Source organism: Brachyhypopomus gauderio, unplaced genomic scaffold, assembly GCF_052324685.1.
Source record: "Brachyhypopomus gauderio isolate BG-103 unplaced genomic scaffold, BGAUD_0.2 sc34, whole genome shotgun sequence".
Taxonomy (NCBI): domain Eukaryota; kingdom Metazoa; phylum Chordata; class Actinopteri; order Gymnotiformes; family Hypopomidae; genus Brachyhypopomus; species Brachyhypopomus gauderio.
Window position 1 is genome coordinate 1507272 of NW_027506866.1, and position 20112 is coordinate 1527383.

General features: G+C 42.3%; 2 protein-coding genes across 2 annotated transcripts in view; both read right to left on the reverse strand.

The window, feature by feature from the left end:
- Positions 1-20112, reverse strand: part of LOC143485361 (uncharacterized) — a 207038-nt gene that overhangs the window by 105330 nt on the left and 81596 nt on the right. The gene's annotated exons all lie outside the window — the stretch shown is intronic.
- LOC143485471 (uncharacterized) lies at positions 734-6492 on the reverse strand. Its single transcript, XM_076984914.1, has 7 exons — positions 6241-6492; positions 5576-5710; positions 4255-4419; positions 2513-2650; positions 2163-2306; positions 1269-1465; positions 734-829 (listed from the first exon to the last, which is right to left on the reverse strand). Exons 1-7 carry the CDS (start codon positions 6326-6328, stop codon positions 734-736), a joined length of 963 nt encoding a protein of 320 aa, XP_076841029.1. The 5' UTR covers positions 6329-6492.

Sequence of the window (20112 nt, forward strand, 5' to 3'; positions counted from 1 at the left end):
AGATATATTTATTTTATTTTATCAATGCCCAGGTTCTGACCAGTCCCACTGTCGGCGGCAGAATATCAGCGGCAGACTATCCAGCCCCTAACCGAGAATCGTTACATCGCCGCGAAATAGACGGACTGGCTAAAGTGCGCACGTTTAGCTCGCAAAATTATCAAACGTGGAAAAGATTTAGCTCTGTGACTCATGTACAAACACTGTTTGCTGGGGGTTGTTCATAACCAAGCTAGGAGCAGGGTTATTATATTATAATAATATAAATTTATATATTATATGAATTTGTGTTTTTAGGCCCAATGGTCAAACTATTATATTAAGATGTACAATTTACAGTTATTTATTATTGTATTTTGCACATTTTCAGTCAAAAAAAATTTCTAATAATGACAAAGGATATATAAGACATTTTGAAAAAAACATGGCATGGATTTATTGCGTTTTGTGAAAAAATGAATTGTTTTTTTTAAATAAATCTTTAAATATTAAAATCTTGATTTAATTTGTTTGTGTTTTTTTAACCTTAGTATGGTATTTGATAGTTTGAAACAAAAAACTGTGGTTTTCAGCCTACCACTTAAAGAAAACACATTTTTACTCAAATTGATCAAAATGGATTTATAGCGTTTTGGAACCAAACTCTTCATATCTTAACTAGGTTAATTTATTTATTCACAGCCACCATATACCCAAAGTGAGATGGATACTCTCAACCAGACAATGCTCCCTCTCATAGTGCTAGGACTATGTTGATATCCTTAACAACTGAGATAAACGCAAATGTAGCATCAGCAGAAGGAAACATCATCTCATCATATTTGGACACCTAAGCAAAGCATATCGCATGCATGGTCAGATTTAATACTGGGATGCTACAGGGCCTTTATTATGTAAACACAGACGTTAGGTTTGTCAGCTTATATTAGGACCAATGCTGTGTTTATGCATTAAAATCCAGAAAGTACAACACTTGAGTAACATTTGCAGGCAGCAACCAAAGAAATCTATCAGTTATGTTGTATCAGTTGGTGTAATCAGTTGGTGTATTTGTGTGTATTTTAAATGTTTTATGCTATGTAAAATTCTACATGTTTTTTCTTTATGAGTTGGGCATATATTGTACTTTTTAGCCTCTATACAGCACTTTGGTTGACTCCGTCATAAAAAATGTGCTTTATAAATAAACTTACTTACTTACTAGTTAAACTAATGCATGAGACTGAGATACTCCAACTATGTACAACATGATATATGTTCCTACTGACCTCCTCCTTGTCCACTGGCTCCTCATCTGGGTCATGTATGAGGGCGAGGTCCAGGTGGAGGTTCCTGCCAGGCTTCTCCTCCTGCAGGGCTTCCACTGGGGAGGTGGGCGGAGAAGGTCTCATCAGTCCTGACGAGGTCCCTCTCGTGCGTGAAGTGAGCACAGGCAGTTTGGAACACCTGCTGGAGCCAACTTCACCTGCATGGGTGAATAAGGCCATTAGCAGAAATTACCTCACCATAACATTTCTCAGTGCCTTAGTACTACGTTGCATGTTTCTTTATCTGAAAGTGCCACTGAAATATGATTCAAGCAAGATGGACCGAGAACGGCAACTTCTCATATGCATCTTGCTACAATTCATGTAATGGCAGCACAATGAAGTAGTACTGAATAACTGATAGCAGGGCATCCGTGAGCCCAGAAGCAGGAAGACATTTATCAGAGCTTCAGTATATGTGTGACCCAGTTTTACAATTTGATTCAATTTAATTATTTTGGCACAATTCAGAATTATTTTAATTCTGATACTGGTAGATACATTAGCCTAGCTCTGCTAATGGCTAGCACATCTCGCCTCTGCTAGACACTGTTCCATTACTGAGTGAAACCATGTCAGATGAAGATCATCAAATTTGAATTTAAGTATTTTGTACATTTGACAAGTGGTGACTATAAATGATCTACGTATATGCACATTTGTTGGTTAAAATTAAATTCATATAGAATATATGACCACAAAATTAGATCTGCTCATCAATTTACCACTGACGTGGGAACAAGTGCAAGACAAGCTTAGTGCAAGACCAACTTAACTTAAGCGGGCACCCAAATAACCAGCCATGCCTCACTGTGTGTGCCTAGCACGTTCTTAGCAACGTAGCCATGCACTCACCAGTACTGTCCCTCCACGGGCCCGGGTCTCTGCGCCGAGGGCTTGTATCTCGCTGCACTCCCGGAAGAGTGGCCAGAGGGTAGGAGGGCAGTAGGAAATACCCGGGGGGGTTCCCAGGTAGCAAGCGGCTGGATTTGGGCAAACCTGCGTGGGAAAGGGCATCCATGCTCATGAGTTTAGCTCCGCTCACTTGACACCTGAGTGAAGTTTCTGACTAACTGATCTCCTTGTTCCCAAATATCGTATTTAGCAATATTTTAACACAAAACAAATGATGCAACATTATAAATTCTACATTTTGTACAGGTATTTCAATGACATATAAAGTAAAGCCAACATCAATAAGTCACCTCTACCAGCATCACTGGGGTTAGCTGCTTCGAAGATGTCTGGGAGCAAGGGTTGAAGATGTCTGCTGCTCCCGTGAAGTCTCCCCACTCTCTCTCTCCTCCACCCTGGAGAGTGGAGCTGGGGAGGCTCCACTGAACCTGGACATGAAACACAGACAGAACTGTAGAGGACACGTTCAATCTTCAGACCAGCATATGAAATTAAGACCTGCAGATCATACTGCATTTTAAATAATAATAGATTATGATAATGGATATTTTGGCATGTGGGATTGGCATTCTGGGGAGTAGGGTGCTGGCACAATCAACTGACTGCAATAAAACATTCAAGTCTAGTCTTGCTTGTAAGCTCACATTGTCCTTGCCAACAGAAGTAGGTACAAAGCACAAACTCCTTATATCACACAGACTGCTGCTGCATACCACTGCTTAATGCTGGCCAGGTGATACCCAATACTTAAAGAAGCCATGTTACATAGATTACAAAGATTAATAGATATATGCTTTGGCAGCAGTCCAGATGAGGTATCAAAAGCCAGCAAAGCAGCATGACAATGTTTTGTTTATATTGTTTGGGGGTGTACTAAAATAGTGATAAATGACATCTGTAATCCATATACATGTATTATCAGTATTATACTATGCTGGTATAACAATGATTCGAAGCATTATAACCTTAGACCAGGGGTCTCCAACACGTCGCTCGCGAGCTACCAGTAGCTCGCCACCCCTTTCCGAATAGCTCGCCAAAGGGCCAATGAATTACATATAAATTTGTAAACCTAATTGGTCCCATCGAGAAATCTACTTAAATTCATGTCCAATCAAAATTCACAGTTGTCCCTCCCCTTCTAACACTAAATGATTATTCGCCAATTATACAACAGTTAGTTCACAATCCGACTGGTTGAGAAGTGTTCTAACCCTGCAGATATGTGTGATAACAGCACGGTATTCTTGTTCTCTGTATCACTCCGCGGACGCGTTGTCAAGTAACGGCATGTACATATATTCACTATAACACACTCTCTCTCGTTTGCTATTGCTCAATTAGCTGTCAATCAAAAAGTTAGGCTGCCGTCAATATTGAATAAACCAGGGGTCACCCACGTCATGAGTCGCCACGTCATGTTTTTGCTACTATTATTATTACACGCAACTTTCGTTCGCCTCGCCCCCCCCCCCCCCCCCCCCCACCCCCCCCAAAACAACTTTTCGTTCGATTGATGCGTTCTAATCTGGTAACCCTCCGCAATAATTTGTATCCAAGAAGTAGCTCCCAGTCTCAAAAAGGTTGGAGACCCCTGCCTTAGACTAAACACAACCGCCTAGCAGATAACGAGTGTCACTGTATGTGGGCTGTCAAGGTGCCCACTCTAAAGTGCTCTACTCTACACCAAACATATCACAGCTAAAGTAAAGAATGGAACATGAAATACATTCAGTTTTTTCTCGATGGAATCGGCATGTGCCTGTTTACAGCCTTGATATTCACCATGTGGGATCAGGGAGGAATTGGGTAAATACTGAAATGATCATATGACTCCTATCTTATCCGTGATCAGTGGAACTGATGGAGTTACAACTCTCCCCATGTTACAACCATACCCGGTCTCCCCTATAGGGCTTTCAAAGCAGTTTTTGCTTTTTTAATACTTTTTTTTTTTTTTACTTTTTTTGTTGTAGTTGCTGCAACAAATGGTTTGGATGCCATTTCCAGGAGAGCAAAAGAGTGAGCTCACCTTTGGCAGGCCTGAAGGCACGGAGTGGCTCTCGGCCAGCAGGTTTGGGGAGTGGAGGCAACATTGTGATGGTGGGCGGAGAAGGCCTCATCAGTCCTGACCTGGTCACTCTCGTGCGTGAAGTGAGCACAGGCAGTTTAGAACACCTGCTGGAGCCAACTTCACCTGCATGGGCGAATAAGGACATTAGCAGAAATTACCTCACCATAACATTTCTCAGTGCCTTAGTACTACGTTGCATGTTTCTTTATCTGAAAGTGCCACTGAAATATGATTCAAGCAAGATGGACCGAGAACGGCAACTTCTCATATGCATCTTGCTACAATTCATGTAATGGCAGCACAATGAAGTAGTACTGAATAACTGAAAGCAGGGCATCCGTGAGCCCAGAAGCAGGAAGACATTTATCAGAGCTTCAGTATATGTGTGACCCAGTTTTAGTTTAGCTTAGTTATGATTCTTTTAGTTCATTGCATCATGAAATCTTACATTTCAATACAATTTGATTCAATTTAATTTAGTGCTGTTAATTCCAGGTGCCGCGATTAAAAGTCCTCACCAGGATTTTGCTCAAGCTTGCTAGATTTTCTAATTAGCAATTCAGGTAAAATTAGTGGAATCAACACAATCCAGGAAGCCAGAGCAAAATCCTGGTGAGGACTTTTAATCGCGGCACCTGGAATTGACAGCACTAATTTAATTATTTTGGCACAATTCAGAATTATTTTAATTCTGATACTGGTAGATACTGAAGAGCCAAACTACAGTACCTCCTAGCTCTGCTCATGGCTAGCACATCTCGCCTCTGCTAGACACTGCTAGACAGTCCAGATGAGGTATCAGAAACCAGCAAAGCAGCATGACAATGTTTTGTTTAGATTGTTTGGGGGTGTACTAAAATAGTGAAAAATGACATCTGTAATCCATATACATGTATTATCAGTATTATACTATGCTGGTATAACAATGATTCGAAGCATTATCACCTTAGACTAAACACAACCGCCTAGCAGATAAAGAGTGTCACAGTACACCCACACTGTATGTGGGTCGTCAAGGTGCCCACTCTAAAGTGCTCTACTCTACACCAAACATATCACAGGGCTACAGTGCCATGTGAATTCATTACAATGTTGAAGAATATGTGATGTCATATTTTCTGATAAAACTGATGTTTTACTGGTCAGGTCATGTGCAGAAAGCTGATGGTTCTGCACCTCTGCCAGTCCTTACAAACAAATGTAATGTTTTTTTCTACTTCATCATGCATGATTATTTGGTTTGTTGAATACGCATGTAATCTTCAGTGTTACACAGTACCAGTGTGGAGTGGTCCTTCTACAGGGATGTTAACATGGCCGACATCTGAGGGTCCCGCCGTCCTTCTGTGAGGGAAGGGTGCTGGTCCACAGGGATCCGTGTGGATCACTGTCGCTTGGGGGTTGTAGGGCACACCTGAAAATCCCACAGCAGGTAAAGTGAAACCCAGCACGCCTCCCAGTGAGGCTCAAATGCCTTGTGTTTCCCAATGAACAAGTGATTATAACAAGGGCTATGGTGCCATGTGATGCCATTAGAATGTGGGGAGAATGCTTAAGAATGTGATGTCATGTTAGAAATCTGTTTCTTTTTAAAAAAAAATATTTTTATTTGCTTTTTCCATGGCCACATGGACAATGTTAATACATATATGTAACATGGTGGGATTTATGAAAATTGTGCTGAGTCAAAGAAATCAAAGAAATAACCCATGCTCCATTAATTACATTATCCTGCACACATGAAATAAAGAGCTTGACAGTCATCACTAGAATAAATAAACATGTTATTTTTCTGAACCTTAGAAACCTACTATATAAATGGGTATATTTAACTTTTAATTATTATGAATAAGCCTATGGAAATCCATACTCATAAGAATTAATATACTGTCTTACATAGAAGTATAAAATGATGTACAGTATATGAAAATGTATTTTTCTCACCATGAGTGGTAAAACCTGGTGTGTCTTTGAAGTGGTTCTGTTCCTGTCCAGGCCTTGGCTGGTCAGTTGTCCTGGGGTAAAAACTCATTCTCCACCTGAAAAATAGAAAGAATAGAAAGAGAGAAAGATCTAGAAAAAATAGAAAGATTTGTTAGATTATTTAGGTTTGTAATTCTCAGCAAAATGTCGTGCGACTTGTTTTGAGCTTTTCAGCATCAAAACTGAATCCAAACATTCCACCTTCCCAACCAAACATTCTAAACCAAACGTTCCAAAGTTGAGTATCACGTGATATCACAATTTCCTGTTATTCTAACCAAAACACCAACTCAGCCAGGCTGCTACAATAACCTTTTTTTTTTTTTTACCTTTATTTACAATAATCGCTTACAAACAAAAACAAGGCACAAGTGGTAATACAAGGAATCAGAGTTAAACAAGTTGAGTAGCATATGTACAAAAAAGTAAATAATAAATAATAACGCTAACGACAGCTAGCGTCGCCACAGCGGGCAGAAATTATCATACAGTAAAGCCCGCCCACTAAGAGGGAAGATATGATTGGTCAATTTTGCTGTCATTTGAAACTGGTTTTGCCCTGATTGGCCTAGGTGCACGCACCACTTCCTCGTTGGTGTCAGGATGGTACCGTATTTCCGGTTGGTATGCGGAAGTGTCGATGTCATGGCCGAGTCTAAATTCACAAGGTTTTTTTTTTTTTTTTTTTTTTTTTTATTTCGGACTGTTTGTTGATAAGACAGAAAGAAATAGCACAAATAGCACACTCGAGAGAGAAAAAAAAGACAAAAATCAGTTCTACACACAATAGTCTTACTACACAGTCCAAAGAAATAGCTAACTTATGAACAGAAAAGAGAAGAAAATGCTAGGGGGGATCAAGACTATAAGAAAACATTAAAAGCAGTACATTCCTCAATAGTTCGAAGTGCCTTTTGTTTGTCTGAGTCTTTGATTGTCCGAATGTATTGCTTGATCTCATTGTGAAAAGCAATAAAATGTGGTTTCCTTCCAGAGTATTTGCAACAATGAATATGATATTTTGACATTAACAACAGAAGGTTTATCAAGTAGTCAGAGTTTTTTCTCTGTGTACAATTTTTAACAAGACCAAAAAGTACTGCATTCCACGATAAGACAAAGTTTTTTTCTATGTTACTGTCAACAAAATCACACATTTCTTGCCAAAATACATTAACAAATGGGCAATACCAAAACAGGTGAACAACAGTTTCAGGACATGTATCACAAAAGCTACAGTTAGTTTCTATATCATTCTTGAATCTGTATTTTATAAAAGATTTAGTAGGATAGATCTTATGGATAATTTTAAAAGAGATTTCTTTAACTTTATTTGTAATCAGATATCTATTTGGGAGAAGCCAGACCTTTTTCCACAGTATCCCATCCACAAACCCATTCCAGTATGAAATGACATCCGGTTGTATTGTGCGGTTATCTAGAAATAGTGTTCTTATAGCTTTGTTATTTTTTTGCTGACCAGATAGACAAATTTTCCCTACAGGCGAGTCTGCTGGAGATAAACAGGTGAGGTCATAATTGTCAAGCCTCTTCTGGCCCTTAAAAAGCATACATACACCAGATGGGATGGCTCCAAATACCTTGGCATAGTCTCCAGGAGTTACAGGAATATTAAATTTTCTAAGAAATTCTTCATAGGTGAGCAAAAGGCCTTCACTATTGAATAGCTGGTCAACCCATATGATGTTGTTCTGAAACCACTGTTCCAAAAAAAGAGATTTCTGTTTATATAAGATGTCTTTGTTATTCCAAATCAGAAATTTGTGGGGAGAGAAATTATGCTTGTAGATGAGGGACCATGAGAGAAAGGCCTGGCGATAAAAAGCTGATATCTTAACAGGGATTTTATCAATGTTGAAATTACAAACAAGGAAAAAGTCAATACCACCCAGCTTAGATAATATATGGAGAGGAATAATATTCCAAATCGAAGTGGGGTTTCTGAAGATTTGCTTTAACCTATTAACTTTGAATGTATTGTTCAAAGAATAAAAATCCAGGATATCAAGACCACCATTTTCACATGCATTCATGACAACTGATTTCCTCAAATAGTGATTCCGATTTTTCCAGACAAAGTTAAAGAGCATTTTATCTATTTTTTTTAGGGTCTCATCAGTGAGATGCAGAGTCAAGGCTGCATATATTAGCCGAGATATTCCTTCTGCTTTGCTGAGTAAAACTCTTCCTCTCAATGATAAATCTCGTAAGAGCCACCGATTTAATTTATTTTGGATTTTCTGTATAATTGGGTTGAAATTTGCGGTGCTTCTTTTGTTTTGATCTTTTATTATTGAGATTCCCAAGTATTGCACTTCCTCCTTTACGGGAATGCGATACATTTCAGGTTTTGTACAGTTTTTGATAGCCATAAGTTCACATTTATGAAGATTGAGGCACAAACCAGATGCCTTTGAAAAGTCCTGAATTACATTAATGGCTACAGGGATCTGGCCCTCATTTCTCAAAAAGAGTGTTGTGTCATCTGCAAGCTGAGTTAAAATTAGTTCTCTGCCAAGGAGGGAGATGCCTTCCACAGCACTATTTCTGATATGATATGCCATAAGCTGTGCCACCAACAGAAAGAGGTAAGGGGAGGCAGGACAGCCCTGTCTTATACCTCTAGAGATATCGAATCTGGGGGATGTGCCATTTGGTAATTTAATAGAGCTACTGCTGTTCTTATAAAGTGTCTTTATAGCAGAAGAAAAGTAAGTACCAAAGCCAAATTTATGCAAAGACTGTAAGATAAACTGGTGCTCCACTGTGTCAAAGGCCTTATAGAAGTCTAAGAACAGAATAAATCCATCATCATCTAGAATATCAGAGTAATCTATAATGTCCATAACTAGCCTAATATTGTTTGTTATGTGTCTTTTAGACATAAAGCCTGACTGTGTTTCTTCAATTATTGAGCCCAGTACCATTTTCAGTCTTCTAGCAAAAATTAAAGCAAATACTTTATAGTCGTTATTAAGTAGTGATATTGGGCGCCAATTATCAATCAAGGAAGTGTCTTTATTGGATTTGGGAAGTAGTGTTGTTAGACCTTGCGTCATGGTTGGGGGAAGTTGTTCATTTTCTATACTTTCCAAAAAGACCTCAAAGAGAAAGGGAGCCAGATCTTCTGTGAAAGATTTGTAGAATTCTGAGACCAGCCCATCAGTTCCAGGTGACTTATTATTTTTTAGTTGATTGATTGCATCTATAACCTCTTGAAGTCTAATAGGGCCGTCACACAGCGCCATCTCATCATCTGAGATGTTTTTAGCTGTTATGGAGTTCAGAAAGGCATCAGCCGACCTCTGGCAAAATTTGGAACTGTATAATTCTGCATAAAATTGACTACAGTATATGGATATTATTTTATGATCATCTGTAAGCACCCCATTCACGTTTAGCTTATTGAGACTGTTAACCTTGGAGTGATGTTTCTCTAAATTGAAAAAGTAGTGAGAGTTTTGTTCACCTTCCTCCAGCCATCTTGCTCTAGATCTGACAAAGGCCCCTTTAGCTTTCAGAGTATACAGTTCATCTAATTTAGTTTTCAAAATAGAAAATTCTAGTCTTTCACCCTCTGATAGTGTATCTGGGGTTTTACCAGACAGACAGGTGATCCTTGATACCACATTCAACTCCTCAATTTTCCTGGATTTGGCTAAATCACTGCTGAATTTTCTGAAGAAAATACCAAGCTCAAACTTCAAAAGCTCCCAGTTAATGCCAAATTGTACCTCTTTCCTAGCTTTAAACCAAAAGTGTGAAATCATACGCAACACCTCTCTCTTTACCACCTCATTAGTTAGTACTGAGCTGTTAAGTTTCCAATATCCTAAATGGGGGGCACCTAATTGAGAAACAGATAATTTAATTTTAATATATATAGCCTTATGATCTGTGAGGGGAGTGGGGTGTATGTCCACCTCAATGTCATTCTTGTTAAAACCCTGGGAAATTAACCAAAAATCAATTCTAGATTGCTTGGACCCTGTTTTATTGCTCCATGTAAAGGCAATTTTATTAGGGTATTTTACTCTCCATATGTCTTCAAGATTAAATTTATCCATGAATGCAGTGAAATTTGTATTTGTTCTATTTGCTGACCTTGAAGGCCATTTATCAATGGAACTATCAAGCACAATATTAAAGTCGCCTCCTAACAGTAACTTAGCATTTGGAAATTTGGATAAACAGCTTAGCAATAGATCCTCTATAGATGTAATAAGATTGTTATTATCCTGTCTTGAATTGTACCCATACATGTTGCATATTATGTATATTTGGTCGTTACATTGTATGGTTTGGCAAATGAAATGACCAGCAGGGTCACACACAGTACATAAAACATCCCCACTGAACCTGTTCTTTAATGTAGTGACCCCAGCTGAATGCTCTGTGCCATGAGAGAGCCAGATGGAGTTACCCCACTGCGATCTCCAGTAGTTGATATCATTTGGCACAGAGTGTGATTCTTGTAGATAGACAAGGTCTGTTCTGAACTGCTTGGCAGAAAGAAATAAAGCTTTGCGCTTAACATTGTTACGCAAACCCCTAGCATTAAGAGATATTAAAGATAGACTTAACAGAATTGAACAATAGTAAACAAAGAGAAAACTTCAAGTAAACTTTAAGTAGTTTGAATGTGCAACGTTGAGATCAGCACCAAAATTCTATATTACACTAAACAGTCAAAGTGCTTGAACATTAACTTCAGCAAAGCCCTTTTCATTTTCCTTTTGAGTTCCTTAAATTTATAATAATGCTTCAAACAGTTAAATATGTATATAGAGATTGCCCATTTAAGAAAACACGACTCTAATGTGGATAGAATAAACAGTGTTAACAATTTCTAATCCCCACTCATTATTAAAAGGATAATATATATGTATTTTTTTTTTAATGGCAGTTAACTATTCTCCAGGCAGATGAATCTAAGAACTAAATGAGCCCGAGAAAGTTGGATAAACAGCTGCCAAATGTTGGGAATTTTCTTCTCCGACCCAGACGGGCCCCAACACCGCCCCGATGAACCGACTGGTTTTTGACTGAGTGGTCCAAGCAAAGTCTCGACAACAAAAGTTCTTTTAAAATGATTTATATAGAATATAATTGAATGCAATATAATAGAAGTATACGTGGTACAAACTCTCCAGTGCACTGGTGCTAGTTGCCTAGGAATCTACCTAACCCAAGTGGATCTCAGCAGTGTCCAAGCGAAAAGCCTCTCGTGCTGGGCGATGTCCTTTCTTTCATACTCTCTGTCCATAAGTTTCGAATTGTTAAGTTTCGATAACTCCCCAATCCTGGCTGCTCTCCATGGAAAATCACCTGCTCCTCTTCTCCCAGCCTGTGTGCCTGGTTATCTAAAAACTGCTTGCTACACATCCTGCACTGAATAGGCCCCTTCTGTTCTCCTCAAGGCCACTGAGGCCTCCTTACTCCTGCTTTCCCACAGTCTTCCTGAAAAACACTAAATTGACACATCAAGTTATTAGCCTTTAATTTTCTTTTTTCCAACATTCCCCCTTTTAGACCAAAACATTGGTCTAACTCTAGTCTAATACTAAAATCTATCTAGCCCAGTGCACTTATTAAAAGAAAGACAATCATAAAAATCCCTAAATGTGTATACATTCATAGTGTGACTATGTCAGTTAGTACAACGTCTATGTGTTCTTTTATGTGATTGGTGGGTTCTGGATCACTCCCCAGTCGTGGGCCGAGACCTTTCAGACTATTCGGAGATGCCCCCCTTCATCTCCCACGGTCTCGTGACTTGACGTTGTCCCCGAGACCCAGGTCCCGCCTGGTGGGAGATCACCTCGACCCGTTCTATTAATGTGCCCATGTGTCATGCATATTACTTTTAAGCTAGTGAATCAGCTTTCATGTGCTGTTGGTTGTGCTCTAATGTGTGGTGCGTCTTCATTCTTCATCAGTCGCTGACGCTGCCAATACCTACAAAGCAAGCATAATTAATCAAAAACAACAAGTTTTTCACACAGAATCGTCTTCTTCAGATGATATGTCATCATCATCCTCCACCATCAGTGGCATGGTGTATGGTGGTGGGTTCTTTGCATCCCCCTTCTCAATCGCGGCTGTGATCAACCTTTGGGTGAGAGATCTGATACATGGTATACAACAACATCCACAAATAACAACAATTGCAATGAACACTGCTACTGACATAAACAAGGACATAATCAGTGCCTTCCATTTCCCAAACACCTTCGTGAACCACTCCTCCATGGGGTTACTGATACCTGAGGCCTCCTGCATCTCCTTAGATAAAGCCTTCAGTCCGTCCAGAGCTCTGGTCACCGACCCGTCCGGTGCGGTGTTATTGGGAATGAAGGTACAACAGTTGTCGCCAAACATGAAACATACACCCCCTTTTTCCGCTAGGAGCATATCTAGAGCCATTCTGTTTTGTACGGCCATCAGTGAGGTAGCTCTCAGTTGTTCGCTCAGCCCCTCTATTGCGTCTCTCGTTAGGTTGGTTAATCTCAGCACATTGTAATGGACAAAGTTGATCCTATCTACATTCTTGTTCGGTGTTACTGGAAACAAGGCTGATATAATTGGAATGTTCTCAAAGCCCGTAGCTATTTGATCAACTAGCTTGTATTCATTGGGAACCCCCCGAGGCACTCCTATGGAGTCAATGTATGTTGGTGACCCTATGGACAAATCAAAGGCATCACGCTTCTTTCTCCCTTGGGCTATAGCAGGCTGCGGTGTGATTTCCCTCAGCCCTATCATTGTTATTGGTGTGATTAGTCTAACCATAGCACAGATTCCTTTAGCTTTTCCTGGTATTAATGCCAACAGAGTGTGTCCTCCGCAGTACCACCAGATCCCTGCCCGGGCTACTCTCCCTATCCCCGGGACCTTTGTTGTGGCGTTACACCAATCTGGTTCAATTTCTCCCACACTCATGATTGCGTCTTTCTCGGTCAAGTTAAAACATTGGTACTGTCCTTTAAGTTTTACTGGCACGAAAGGAGCGTTACCTCCTTCCAAATTTTTGACGTACGGAAAAATACTGTCCAGGCTGGAACAATTTGAGGTCGCAATACTTTTCACCTTAGTTAAATTCAACATACACTGATATCCTACTGGATCTGTTTCAGGATTCAGTGGGGCTGGTGAGGTCATTAACGCGGGTCGGGCCGCTGCGCAGGCCACACAACCTTCTAACCCATTTTCTCTACTGTTTTGTTCTAGCCATGACAACCACAAATTCGAGCCGCTGTAACCGGTTGCTAACTCTATTAACTGCTGGGACGATAATTTAGTGAAATCTGTGGTTAGAGTGAACTTATCTGCTGAATCCTCCACCTCTTTTATTTTTGCCTCAGATTTTGCTGGGCTGAGTGGCTTGGGTTTGGCTAAATAGCTGAGTTTAATTATTCCCCATATGTCACGTCCTGATTGTTCCACCCCCAGGGTGAAGTACAACGGTCTGTTATTACCCCATATCTGCCCATTCCATTTGACAGAAAAAGTTACTGGATTTTGGGACACGTGATAGTCTCGCTGAAACGACACATCGACCCACCATTTGCTCAAAGAGGTCGTGGACGGGTTACCTTTCTTATCTCCTAATGTCGGTTTCCATCTCCCCGAGTACTTTATCACTGACCCCCAACCAGGACACCAGTCTGCACTATAGAAACTCCCCCTTCCATGACAGCCCGCATTAACTTGATTGGTCCAACATATGTACAAATCACATCCTCTGTATGAGGCATTGGCTCCCCCGCAGTCCACTACCTCACATAAGTCAAAAGTCCAGCTCGAGGCTGTACCATCTCTATAACTCAATTCCACACCTCCGTATGTCCGTACACACCGGTCCTTGGACTGTCCTACTGGCCTGGTTCCAGCTCCTCTTGGTTTTCTTACTTTAAAGTCTATTTTCTCTGGTTTGGTCGCGTTTACTAGCGGGTTAGGGCTGTGGATCTCATCGGGCCTCACCTCTTTGCAGGCAGTGTGATTGTCGTCCCACCGACACAAAGTTACGTTCACGTTATTGGGTTGTTTCTGATTTCCTACACTAAATATCACCACCGCTCCTATTATCACCACGGCTAGAAATGTTCCCCCCCATAGCCAAGTCCATGTTCTCAAAGTTAATCTCCCTACTCTAACATATTGTTGGTACTGAGCCTCATCTGGACGTCCGACACGTCCCGACAACATGTCTCTTATTTCCCACAGTTCCATCCTAGGATGGAAGATGGTGCACCACCACCTTGGTACCGGTTGGTTTAAGTAAAGTTTTAATGATTGGTTTCACAGTCCTCCAGTCTAATCCGTCTAGTCCACAACCCAGCTTCGGTATGGCTAGAGTGTTAATGTTCAATGATATTAACAATGTGGCCAGGTGTTGTATGCTTGAAATCAGATCTCCTAATTCTGGCTTCTCCCTGTAGTATCTTTTGGTCACTAAATGGAATATAATGTGTGTCTGTGTGGTTTGTGTGGCACACTTGCCTATGGGCACCTTGGCTATACCTGTAGTGCCAAACGCTTGTCTGATCTGCAGAGCCACTCCAGCTCCCAGGTTCAGGTCCGCGCTCACACAGTGTGCTATAGCCTCACAGTCAGTCTCCAACAGGTCTCCTTCACCTTCCTCCCACCAGTCCTCGGCTGTGATGTATTCTCTGTAAAAAGCTACACTGGGGTCGGTACTCACCACTAACTCCTTCCCTGGGGCTTCTCCTGTCTCCTCCAGGTGTGTCTTGATCTCTCCTGTGGTTCTTGTTGGTTCTTTTGCTGCAACACAGTGTGAAATGTGGTACCAAGTCTTACCTTTGTCTTTCCTCACTTTCACTGAGTGCTCGTTGGCACCTTCGACCTCCCACGGGCCTGTCCACCGTGGCTCGTTCCACTTCCTCTTGTGCACCTTGATCCTTACCCAATCCCCTGGCTTCACCTTCACCTTGGGTGATTCCAGGTCTTCTTCTCCTTTTTCCTGTTGAACAGACTTATTGATTTCACAAAGCAACTTGGTTAATTCTCTCATGTACTCTGACATCTCCTGTTCCTGGATTTCCAAAGCTGGTCCCTCGATCCTTGGTCGAGGGCACCCTGGCATGGGTCGTCCTGTCATGAGCTGGTGTGGTGAGAGATTGTATTCTCCCGTGGGGGTCGCTCTCATGGACATCAACACTAGTGGCAGCGCCTGAACCCAGTCCATGTCTCCTGCTGCGCACACCTTGGCCAGTTTAGTCTTAATGGTCTGGTTGGCTCTTTCCACCAACCCCTGTGACTGTGGGTGGTAGACAGTGCCAAACTTGTGGGTTAGGCCCAGCTTTTGTTCTACTTCTGCCAAGTGTTTGTTATCAAAGTGGGACCCATTGTCACTTCTAATCACTTTTGGTAGGCCGTACCTGGGAATCAACTCATTTTGCAACCATTTTATGACTGATTTTGAATCTTCCTTTTTGGTGGGTATAGCTTCTACCCACTTGGTGAATCTGTCTACCATGACCAGCAGGTACCTGTACCCCCTTACCCTGTTGTCTGGCCCCATGTCTGTGTAATCGATCACAATCTCCTCAAATGGCCCCGCGGGCACTGGGTATCCTCCAATTCTCACCCGGTATGGTTTCTTCACATTGTATGACTGACAGATATCGCATTCGCTCACGTATTGCTTCACGTGGTCTCTGAGGTATGGATGCCACCATAAACATTCTAATTTGGTCACCATGGCCGACACTCCGGAGTGAGTAGGCCCATGTGCTTCGCATAGTATCAATTTCATCTTCTCTAAGGGCAGAACTACCCTCACTTCTGGACTCCTCCAGAGTCCTTTAGTGACTGTGGCTCCCCGGTCTATCCACAATTGCTTCTCATAGACCGTGGCCTGTTCTTGGATCTGTGCCAGGTGGCTCTCTGTCAACTCAGGCATGTTATGAGTTTCCAGCAACAACAAGCTCTGTGGGTTGTACCCTCCAGCAGCTTTGGCTGCTCTGTCAACAGCTTCATTACCTCTAGAAACAAAACTGTCATTACCCTGATGTCCTCTTACCTTTATCACAGCCACTTCTTTGGGTAACATGATAGCTTCACTCAACTCATGTACTGCTCTCAAATGTTTGATTGGCTGTCCTGTGGCGTTAGTGTACCCATTATCCATCCACCTGACTAGTTCATGGTGGATGACCCCATGCACGTATGCTGAATCTGTGTAAATGTTCACAATCTGACCTGACGCGTGTTCCAGTGCTCTAGTGAGTGCGACCATTTCTGCCAGCTGAGCTGAAGCTGGTTGTGGAACCTCTCCTGATTCCACCTCCTCCCACTCTTCCCCACATGCTTGTACCACAGCGTAAGAGGCCTTCAGTTCGTTACCTTGTCTCCAACAACTCCCATCTGAACAGAGTTCCCATGCTCCTGGTTTAGTAATTCTGACCTTGTGCAGTTCTGGTCTGAGCTGAATGTATCTTTCTGTGGCGTCAGCGCAGTCATGTGGTGTCGCATCTTCGGCTACTTCAATGTTATCAGTCAGATTCACAAGTTTTGACGCAGTGTTGTACGTGATGTGTGGCTGTGTGAGTATGGCTTTTATCTTGTTCTGTCGTGCTCTTGACAAAGAAAAGGCTTGTGAGTTTATGAACGCCATTACTCCGTGATTGGTGCTGACTATTAGTGGGTGACACATTACCAAGTGTGCTGTCTTCTCTATCGCTGTGGTGAGTCCTGCCATGTATGTTGTGCATGGTCCTGTTCCTATCACTGGTTGATCTAATTTGGAACTGTGAAAAAATAAAATGTTCCTTCCTTCACTCTCCCCCTTCTGAAAGAGACAAGCATGAACATGATTGTCTCTTACAGAAACGTTTAAATGAAAAGGTTGTGTGTAGTCTGGTGCTGCTAATTCAGTAGCGCTAGCAAGTGCTTGTTTTAGAGTTATAAAATCCCTCTCTGCCTCAACCGTCCAGTCAAGCTCCACCTTCCCGTTACTCAGACCTTTTGACACTGCGAGTTTTCTGAGGCTGTGAGCTAAATCACTGTAGTTAGGTATGTAGTTGCGGCAGTAGCCTGTCAGGCCTAAAAATGACATCATTTGGGACACTGTAGTGGGCTTTGGAAATGACAGTATTGACTGTCTCTGATTTGGAGTCAGGGTGTGACCTTTGTGTGAGATGTTTCTCCCCAGAAAGGTGACCATCGGCCTGGCCACCTGGAGTTTTGACTTGTTCACTTTGTAACCTAATTCAGCTAACAAGGTTAGAATGGTTATGGTGTCTCTAAGGCACTTATCGGGTGAAGTACTAGCTATTAACAAATCGTCCACGAACTGTATTAGTACGGTGTTAGAGTCAATCAAATCATTGTCAGTTAATCTAGACAGATCTTTCAACAGACATTGATTGAAGATGCCTGGTGAGTCTTTGTAGCCTTGAGGTAGCCTGTTGTATGTGTACTGTTGACCTTTAAAGGTAAACGCAAAAATGTCTTTCACATTCTCATCAATTGGTATAGAAAAGAAAGCATTAGCTAAATCTATGCATGAAAAGCTGCAGTGTTCAGTCGTTAGGTTCTGCAAAGATCGATAGGGGTCAGGTACTGGTATGTTCTCAGTTACAGTGACATCATTAATGCGCCTCAAATCATGCACCATACGATACTCATCTTTTCCAGGTTTTTTAACAGGTAGTATGGGCGTGTTCCACGGTGACGTCGTGGGTTTCAGAACTCCAACTTTGATTAAATCTGCAATGGTGTCTGTAATACCTGCCATGGCTTCTGGCTTGATTCGGTACTGTGGCTGATGAACGACTGTTTCTCCTGGCTTTAACCTAATAGGAGCCATGTGGTGTGATGCACATCCTACATCTACCTTTGTCGTGGTCCACAAGTTGGCTGGGACCGTCTCTAGTTGTTCTTTGGCCTGGGGGTGATCCAACAGTGCTCTGCCGTGTGTGGCTGTCAGGGGCTGGTTACAGAAGTACGCCAAGTCACTGGTGTCACATGCGACTCTCCAGTACTTACCATCCGACGTACCCTCTACCCCTGGCAGACAGGTTGGGCGAAACTGTTCCTTCATGGCAGTGGCCAGCATGGGGCCCAGCTCACGAGGTTCGTGTCCAGCCGAGACCAACAGCGAGACATGTGGTAGTGAATCCTGCTGGTCCGGGTTTCTCCAGTACGTCATCTGTTCTCCTGTTAACACAACTAGTGCAGCCACACCTTCAGGTCCAAAAATCATTGATTCACAATTTATATTTTGTAATTGACCTTCAATGTTATTCCACAGCTGTCCGTAAACCCCATCCTCCCCTCTGATGTAATTAAAAGTGCAGTGTGTGCTGTCTATTGGTGGGGTCATACTCTGAAGTGACAGGAACCATGGCTTCCATAAATTAAACGTGTAAAGCAAATTTTTTGCAGTTGCTTGTTCCTCAGGATGTTGTAATGTGGCCCAGTAAATGTGAGCTGGGCCGTCTGCTGCTTGTTGATTAAGTATTCTGAGGCGCTCATCGTGGTTGGTGACAGAGACAGCTAATTTACCTTCACTCGGTGTGCATTCAATAATGGCTGAAAATTGACACAACAAATCTCTACCTAACAAATTAATTGGGCACTGTTCTGAAAACAAAAATGTGTGCTCGACCTGTGGGCCTGAGCCCACTGACACCTTCAAGGGCACAGTCAGTGGCTGCAGTGTAGTTTTTCCCAGAAATCCAGTAGTGGATAGTGACATCTTCGACAAGTAGCCTTTCCACTTCCTGTCTGTTAAGACTGACGTGGTGGCTCCCGTGTCGACTAAGAACTCCACTGGCTCCCCCTCCACCAATAGACATACAACTGGTTCACTGCATGTGGGGGAACTGGACATCGGGCAGCTTCATTGGCCACCAGGTGGCGCTGGCATGTATTGCATGCCAGGAGGCACAACCTGTTGTCCTTGTGTGAGTGCGGGTTTCTGCTGGTAATTTACATTTTGGGGTTGCTGGTACTGTATTGGCTGTTGATACTGTACTGGTTGTTGCTGCTGTATTGGCTGTTGCTGCTGATACTGCATTGGCTGCTGGTACTGCATTGGCTGCTGCTGCTGCGTCATCGGACAATCTCTTGCCCAGTGGTCCATCTGGCCACAACTAAAACAGCCGTTGCTTTGTGTGGTTTGGAAGTTCCCTACTCTGCCTCCCCTGAACCTACCTTTGGCTCTGCCTCTGCCTCGGTATGGGCCTGCCTGGGCGTAGTAACCGGGCTGTTGTGGCACCGCCCAGCTGTTGACCTGTTGTGGCATAACATAAGGTTGCATCATGGGTTGTATGGGTTGCATCACTGGTTGCGCGGGTGGCTGTACGGCCGCTACCTGTACTGGAGTGTCTTCCTTTGACACTAATTGCTTTTTAGGCTTTGAATTGTCCTTCTCCCTCAACAATTTGAGTAATGCATCCTTCATTAACTTATCAGTGTTTTCGCCCTTCTCTGCCTCACGCTTCATATGGTGTGTAATTACAGCTTCCCATTCACCTTCTTCCTTTTGATCCAGCGCGACCACATCTTTTAGTTTCGTTTGCACTCCCTCAGATAAACTCGCCACGACCGCTGCTCTGTACATAGCCCGCACTGGGATTGATTTATCATGCCTAACGCCAGTTTTAGCTTGCCAGATTTCTTTGCACCTATCTAAGTACGACATCGGGTCTTCATCTTCTTTAGGTTTAACCCCTGATAAGGCTGCCGTGTCAAACGTGTCCTGATTTTGCAATCTCAGCTGTCCCCACAAAGCACTTCTTATTCTACCGAACGGGGCCTCATCAGCCAGATGCTCTGTTCCAG

Excerpts from the sequence above, each read along its gene's own strand:
- LOC143485471 (XM_076984914.1), bottom strand. The coding sequence starts at position 6,328 with ATGAGTTTTTACCCCAGGACAACTGACCAGCCAAGGCCTGGACAGGAA. Across the intron at positions 5,711-6,240 it reads ACCAGGTTTTACCACTCATG|GTGTGCCCTACAACCCCCAA; the intron begins GTGAGAAAAATA and ends TGGGATTTTCAG. Across the intron at positions 1,466-2,162 it reads CCCGTGGAGGGACAGTACTG|GTGAAGTTGGCTCCAGCAGG; the intron begins GTGAGTGCATGG and ends TCACCCATGCAG.